General features: G+C 40.3%; 1 protein-coding gene across 1 annotated transcript; it reads right to left on the minus strand.

Annotated features, from left to right (window-relative positions):
• Positions 1-7535: 7535 nt before the first annotated feature.
• On the minus strand, positions 7536-8477 carry LOC118525703 (olfactory receptor 9I1-like). Its single transcript, XM_078059145.1, has one exon. It carries the CDS (start codon positions 8475-8477, stop codon positions 7536-7538), a length of 942 nt encoding a protein of 313 aa, XP_077915271.1.
• Positions 8478-8708: the final 231 nt, after the last annotated feature.

Below are 8708 nucleotides of genomic sequence, written 5' to 3' on the forward strand. Positions count from 1 at the left end.
CTCTTAAATATCCCAATTTCATTTTCTTTGGATAAAATACCCAGAAGTGGAATTGCTGGTTCACATGGTAGTTCTATTTTTAATCTTTTGAGGAACCTCCCTACCGTTTTCCCTTGCGGTCGTACCAATTTACATTCCCACCAACAGTGCACAAGGATTCCCTTTTCTCCACATCCTTACCAGTGTTGGTTATCTCTTGCCTTCTTGAGAGTAGCCACTCTAACAAGTGTGAGGCAGTCTCTCATTGTGGTTTTGATTCACATTTCCCTTATGGTTAGCGACACTGAGCATCACTATGTACCTGTTTTCATGTACCTGTTGTCCATTTGTATGTTTTCTTTGGGAAAACACCTATTCAGGTCCTCTACCCATTTTTAATTGGATTGTTTGTTTTATTGCTATCGAGTTGTAGGAGTTCTTTATATATTTTGGATACTAACCCCTAATCAGACACATGATTTGTCAGTAGTTTCTCCCATTCACAGGTTACCTTCTCATTTTGCTGATCATTTCTTTTGCTGGGCAGAAGCTTTTTAGTCTGATATAGGCTCACTTGTTGATTTTTGCTTTTTGCCTTTGCTTCAAAAGGCCCTGGCTGTCATCATACACCCTTGGGGCTACAGAGTCTCTTCATGGGCATGTGCACAGTAGTGAAGGCTGGTGACAAGAGTCAGGCTGTAAGCATGTAAGTACACAGATGGAGGGGCTAACCTTGACTGCACACATGGCAGTGGGGGTCAGCTGCAGGGGTCTAAGCTGGAATTTTGCATTCAAGCAGCCACAGAGACCTGGGCTGGCTGCTGGTACAGAGGGGGCAGGGGCAAAGAAGTGGGAGGGACTCGGGTGGCTGGCAAGTGCAAACACAAAAGCCCGTTGGGTGAAAACCAGTGACCTCTGGACGGAGTCTATGACTATGCTGGCTGTTGGTTTCTTCAGTGGTCAAAGCTTCTGGATTCCTCTGCAGAACAGGTCACTGGGAACTATGGTCACTTTCACTGTGTACTGATGCTGGTAGGCCCTGCTCTTCTTCCTCGTTCACAGCCATCTCTGGGTAGGTAAAACCAAGTGAGCCCTTTGTGCCTTGCCCTGAAAGCCTGAAGACACTGGTCATTCACTCCAAGGAGGGGAACTCTTTCTAGGTGGTGAACTCCCTCTTGGCACTGAGTGGTGACAGCATGGGGGATGGAATGATGCAGGCAAAATGAAGCTGTTTTTCTTTCCCTATTTGTGGGACTATTCTCAGATTTTGTTGTTGTTGTTCCACTGTGTGGTTGAAGTTTCTCAAGTGTATTCATGAGTTCTCCCAGGGCTGTTTTGTTCATAGATAGTTGCCTAATTATTGGTTTTTGTGGGGTCTCCTACACTGCCATCTTGGTGACACCACTTTTTGAGATACTAAGTGATGAGATGAATATAGCACTTTGGTCTCTTGACGTAGTGAGTTAAATGGATCCATTCAGAGTCTGGAGGTCTGCTTTCTTCATCTTTTTTATATCATTTTTGGTAGATTGAGACCAAAGTCTAACAGCTGAAAACTTATTCCAAAACCCAGTGCCTAAAAAAAATACACACTTAGAAGCTGAAAGGGATAAAAAGAAACAGTCTCCCATATTACCAACTGGATTTTATTACCCAGGATTCTCTAGAGATACAGAACCAACAGGATATATGTATGTGCATATATATATATATATAGAGAGAGAGAGAGAGAGAGAGAGAGAAAGAGAGAGAGAGATTTTTCTTAAGCCACTTTATGGTGGTTTATGATGGTGAAACTATCACTACATCTATACTGTATATTTAAAATTTGTTAAGAGGGTTGATCCTATGTTAAATATTCTTATCACAAAATAATAATAATAAAGAGGGTGATAGGAAACTTTTGGAGGTGATCTGCTTATGACATAGAAGATTTATCACAAGTAATTGGCTCATGCAGATCTTCATATGGAAGCTAAAACAATCCAGCGGACCCAGAAGAGCATGGGTGTGATTCAGTCTGAAGCCTGAGAACCAGGGAAGCCAACAGTGTGAATCCCAGTTCAAGTACAGAAGAAAACTGCTGTCCCAGCTCAAGCAGTCAGGCAGAAAAGTGGGAATGAATTCTCCCTTCCTCTGTCTACTGTTCTATTCAAGCCTTCAATGAATTGGATGATGCCGACCCATTTGGGGGAGGGCAACTTGCTTTATAGGGTTCACTGATTCAAATGCAAATATCTTCTGGAAACATCCTCACAGATATGCCAGAAATAATGTTTAGCCAAATATCTGGGCACCCTGTGACCCAGTCAAAATTGATACATAAAATCAACCTTCAGAGGATTCTAGTTCCTAAAAGATTATGTGTAGAGTCTATTTTCCAAAATGAGACCTATCAAGAACAAGACAAGGATGTCCACTCTTGCCACTTTTATTCAACATAGTACTGGAAGTCCTAGCCCAGAGAAGAAAAAGAAATAAAAGGCATACAAATCAGTAAGGAAGAAGTTACACTGTCACTATTTGCAAATGACATGATACTGTATGAGAAAACCCAAAGACTCAAAAAAAAAAAAAAAAAAAAGAACTAATAAATAAATTCAGTAAAGTTGCAGGATACAAAATTAATATACAGAAATCTGTTGTGCTTCTATACACTAATAATGAAGTAGCATAAAGAGAAATTAAGAAAACAATCCCGTTTATAATTGCAACAAAAATAATAAAATGCCTAAGAATAAATTTGGCCAAGGAGGTGAAAGACTTATGCTCTGAAAATTATAAGACATTGATGAAAGAGATTGAAGACAATACAAACAAATGGAAAGATATACCATGCTTGTGGACTGGAAGAATTAAGATTGTTAAAACATCCACACTACCCAAAGCAATCTATAGATTTATTTTTTTTTTTTTTAAAGATTTTATTTATTTATTTGAGAGAGAGAGAGAGCGAGAGAGAGCACATGAGAGGGGGGAGGGTCAGAGGGAGAAGCAGACTCCCTGCTGAGCAGGGAGCCCGATGCGGGACTTGATCCGGGGACTCCAGGATCATGACCTGAGCCGAAGGCAGTCGCTTAACCAACTGAGCCACCCAGGCGCCCGCAATCTATAGATTTAATGTGATCCCTATCAAAATATCAATAGCATTTTTCACAGAACTAGAACAAATAATACTAAAATTTGTTTGGAACCACAAAAGACCCCAAATAGCCAAAGCAAACTTGAGAAAGAAGAACAAAGCTGGAGGTATCACAAACCTAGATTTCAAGATATATTACAAAGCTGTGGTAATTAAAACAGTATGGTGGTGGCACAAAAACAGACACATAGATCAATGGAACAGTATAAAAAGCCCTACACGTACATGGTCAGTTAATCTATAAAAAAGGAGGCAAGAATATACAATGGGGAAAAAATGGTCTCTTCAACAAATGGCGTTGGGAAAACTGGACAGCCAGATGAAAAGAATGAAACTGGACCACTTTCTTACACCATAAACAAAAATGAATTCAAAATGGATTAAAGACCTAAATGTGAGACCTGAAACCATAAAACTCCTAGAAGAAAACATAGGCAGTAATTTACTTGACATCAGCCATGGAAACATTTTTCTAGATATGTTTCCTCAAGCAAGGGAAACAAAAGCAAAAATAAACTATTGGGGCTACACCAAAATAAACAGCTTTTGCACAGAGAAGGAAACCATCAACAAAACAAAAAGGCAACCTACTAAATGGGAGAAGATATTTGCAAATGATATATCCAATAAGAGAATAATATCCAAAATATATGAAGAATTTATGCAACTCAACACACACACACAAAAACAAATAATCTGATTAAAATGGGAAGAGAATCTGAATAGACATTTTTCCAAAGAAGACATACAGATGGCCAACAGACACATGAAAATATGCTTGACATTACTCATCATCATGGAAATGCAAACCAAAACTACAGAGAGATATCACCTCACACTTCACACCTGTTCTAGTCAGAATAGCTAGAATCAAAAAGACAAGAAAGAACAAGTGTTGACAAGGATGTGGAGAAAAAGGAACCCTCATGCACTGTTGGTGGGAATGCAAATTGGTGCAGCCACTGTGGAAAACAATTTGGAGGTTCTTCAAAAAATTAAAAATAGAAATACCATACGATCTAAAAATTCCACCACTGGATATTTAACCAAAGAAAATGAAAACACTAATTCAAAAAGATATGTGCACCCTTATGTTTATTGTAGCATTATTTACAATAGCCAAGATATGGAAGTAACCCGTGTTCATCAATAGATGAATGGATAAAGAAGAAGTGGTATATATACACAATGGAATTTTACTCAGCCATAAAAAACAATGAAATTTTGCCATTTGTGACAACATGAATGGACTTAGAGGACATTATGCTAAGTGAAATAGGTCAGGGAAAGACAAATGCTATATGACTTCACTTATACATGGAATCTAAAAAACAAAACAAAAAACAGACCCAAAGGGGCGCCTGGGTGGCTCAGTCGTTAAGCATCTGCCTTTGACTCAGGTCATGATCCCAGGGTCCTGGGATTGAGCCCTGCATCGGGCTCCCTGCTCTGTGGGAAGCCTGCTTCTCCCTCTCCCACTCCCCCTGCTTGTGTTCCCTCTCTCTCTGTGTCTCTCTCTGTCAAATAAATAAATAAAATCTTTAAAAAAAAAAAAAAACAGACTCAAATACAGAGAACAAATTGGTGGTTGCTAGAGGGGAGGTGGGTGGGGGATGGGCAAAATAGATAAAGGTGATTAAGAGGTACAAACTTCCAGTTTTAAAATAAAGTAGTCACAGAGATGAAATTATAGCACAGAGAATGTAGTCAATAATATTGTAATAATGTTGCATGGTGACCGATGGTGGCTACGCTTATCATGGGTGAGCCCTGAGTAATGTATAGAATTGTCAAATCACTGTGTCATACACCTGAAACTAATATAACAGTGTATGTCAACTATACTTCAATAATAAAAATAAAAAATAGGGGCACCTGGGTGGCTCAGTTGGTTAAGCATCTGCCTTCGGCTCAGGTCATGATCTCAGGGTCCTAGGATCGAGCCCCACATCGAGCTCCCTGCTCAGCGGGAAGCCTGCTTCTCCCTCTCCTACTCCCCCTGCTTGTGTTCCCTCTCTCACTGTCTCTCTCTCTGTGTCAAATAAATTTAAAAAAAAATAAAAATATTAAATAAAATAAAAATAAAAAATAAAAAGAATGAGACTTATCTATGAGATACGTAAAAACTCTTGGCACAGAGCCTGACACACATTAGGTAATTAATAAATGTTTTCACTTACTATATTTATTAATATATGCAAGTGGAAATTCACCATAAATGCCATTTCTTCCAGTGCCTTTTCACATTAATCAGAAAGTGATCTCCTAAAACACACCAGAACCTCATTTTATTTGCATCCACTTGGTGCATCCCTGAAGCAACCGTATTTACATCAAATACTGTACATGTATTAAAGGTCATTCACTTATGGGCAGTTTGTTGCCACTCACCAAGTATAAGTTGGAAGGAATGTTGGCAGCTCCCACCACTACCAAAATAGCACCCTCACTCTCTAGCATTTTCCCCATTTATATATTTTTTAAGTTGAAAGCTTTTCCTGACTTAGAGTGTATAAGAAGCCCTGCAAAGGCTGATTTCTTCAGCCTGTTGACATAACCTGGCATACCGTGGGAGTTAATGAAAATGTGTTGCCCTCTTGAGAGGGAGAAGTTGATGGCCGTTTTGATGTATACCTGAGGGAGGTCACAGGCAGGGAAGGAAAGGTAGACCAATGAAAAAGCAGATGCCTCCAAAAGTATATTTCCCCAATTTCACCATTTTGCTAAGAATCAGTCCTATACCAACATCATGGTCACACACCTGTGAGCTTTCTCTGACCTGATACGTATTTTAGAAGGAAGCATACAGTCTTGTGTGAAAATCAAACCCCATGTTCGGATGCACCATTTGTTGCTTCTTAAATGAAATGAGGATGCGTCCTTCCATCTCCACCGCCACAGGCCATGAGTCTCCATTCCCACCCATCACACTGCAGCCAAAGGGATCTTTTTCAAATTTAGGTCTGATCATTTCATGCCTCACTCTTAGAGTAAAGCCCACAAGTCCCTAAGGGAGCCCGCAAGGCTCTCTGTGACCTAGTTGCTCCTGAGTTTTCCAACTTCCCCTCACACTCAGCTCCTCTCCTTATGCTGCAGCCATTCTGGCTTCCCTCAGCTTCCCCCATGACTATGATATACTTACTCTTTAAGCTTCCGCACAAATGTTAGTTCCTCAGGGAAGCCTCTTCTGACCACACCAAACCAGGTCAGAACCCTACTATACAGTGTAACAATACCCTGTCCTGCTTTTTCCCACTTTCCAAAACCATATGAAAAAAATCCATTAACTGCCATGGTTTATATCTGCCTATGCCCCAAGTTCTAATCCCCATGAAGGAGGAACCATGTCTATCTTATTTATTTCTATATTCCTGAGCCTAGGATTATGTCTGATACATAGTAGACAGTAAATATTTGCTGAATTGATGACAAAGATTGTGGAATCACAATGGAGACATTTTCCAAGTAATATTTCCAGCAGATATGAGATCATTAAAAGGGGGCAGTCAGATTCATAGTTACCTGTCTTCTTACCATAAAGTAAATGTCCCACAGGAGATGGAAGTAGGTAGTGGTTTTCATGATTGGTGAATAGAAAACAGCTTGAGATGGTCCTTGAAAAATCTTTCAGAAATAAAATAGAGCTTCTGACCTTTGGTGATCAAGAAATATCCCAGAAAGTTATATGTGGGACTCAGTTCAGCTCTATATCAGATCAAATTATTTCCAATAATTAATGTAAATCACTACATCTTTCTTTTATTCCCCAGTGTCTTGGTCCTCCATGCTCTTTTGGGAAGTAGGCTAACATATTCTAGGTGAACATTTCCCAGTTTACATCTCCTTTCCCTTCTATTTTTCCTTCCTCTCTTTAGCTACTTGTATTTTCTATGACAAACACCTAACTTGGATATAACTGAATGTTGAGAAAAGGTTTCTTTGGTCAAGGCTGATTTCCACCCTACTACCCACAACCAAGGAGTGTAACTGTCCTCACTCTGTAAACAAGAAGCTTTTGTTTTGTAATTATTCAAATGTAAAAGTTAGCTCAGTAGCTTGAACTTTTTTGAATTCAAGTAGCTGAGAAAACACTCAACAATACCCAGGACAGGTAAGAAAGTCAATTTTACATTTTATAGCATGTTATTATTTATAAAGCCCTTTGGCGGTCCATCTCTCTTGATCCTGGCTTTAATCATAGCAAGGCAGAAATTTTTACTGATGTGAAAACTGGGGCAGAGAATTTCTGGCTGAAGGATATAGAGTTAATAAAGAAATTGCTGGAACCCAAAGCTATATACTTTTTTTGCTTCAATATGTCTTTGTAATTATGAAATCTGGTTCATGTGCTAAGGAGAGAAGCCAAACCCAAAGGATGATTTGCAGGAACTTCTAAATTGATGGAGTTCAAGTCTTAGTCTACCTGAGAAACCTTCATCCCATTGAGAGCTTTCTTCAGAGCCTCCTTCACTTTCTTGTTTCTCAAGCTGTAGATCATTGGGTTCAGCATAGGGATGACCACAGTGTAAAATACTGACACAATCTTGTCTTCCCCAAGGGATTTGCTCATGTTACCTTTCAGGTATATGAATATGAGTGTCCCAAAGAAAAGAGCCACTGCGATCGTGTGAGAAGCACAGGTGGAGAAAGTCTTGGCTTTGCCACTTGCTGTACGAATCTTCAGGATAGCCTGAATGATGAAAAAGTAGGATATCAGAATCACTGAAATGCTGGTTGTAATGACCAAGAAAGCTAAGAGGTAGATGACCCATTCCCGTAACTTGGTGTCACTACAGGCAAGCTTCAGCAGGGGTGGGAGGTCACAAAAGAAGAAGTCCACGTGGTTGGACTTACAGAAGGAGATCGAGAAAGTACACCCAGTGCGGATCACAGCATTGACCATGGCACCAGCATGGGCCCCAGCCACCAGCCCCAGGCAGGTCTGTGGTGTCATGGCAGGGACATAGAGGAGGGGGTTACACACGGCCACAGAGCGGTCATAGGCCATCACAGCCAAAAGGAAACATTCGGTGCTAGCACAGAGGGTGAAGAAGAAGAACTGAGTGGCACAGCGCTCATACGTGATGGCCATCTTATTGGTACCCAAGGTCTCAAGCGACTGAGGGACAATGACAGAGGAGTAGCAAACGTCCAGGAAGGAAAGATGGCGGAGGAAGAAGTACATGGGGGTTTGGAGACGAGGGTCTCTCTGAATCCACACAATCATGCCCAGGTTGCCCACCAGGGTAATGAAATAAAGGACCAGAAACACAAAGAAGAGGCCCATCTGCAACTCCGCCGGCAGCTGGAACCCCAGTAGAATGAATTCTGTCACCACGGTGCCATTCTCCGCCATGAATCCTAGGTTGTCCGCTGAAATAAAAAAATAAAATCTCATTAAAGATCAATTAAGGTGATTGATCATTCTCAGCAATGATAATAATCTTGTAAATTTGTCAAGCACTTTACATTTTTTACAAACTCTATTTCATTTGATCTTTTGGAAATCCTTCGGAGCATATATTGTTAATCCCATTCTTGGGAGAAGCATATTAGGGTCAAAGAGGTGAAGTTACTAGTTCATGAT

This window comes from Halichoerus grypus, chromosome 11 (assembly GCF_964656455.1).
Source record: "Halichoerus grypus chromosome 11, mHalGry1.hap1.1, whole genome shotgun sequence".
In the NCBI taxonomy this organism is placed as follows: domain Eukaryota; kingdom Metazoa; phylum Chordata; class Mammalia; order Carnivora; family Phocidae; genus Halichoerus; species Halichoerus grypus.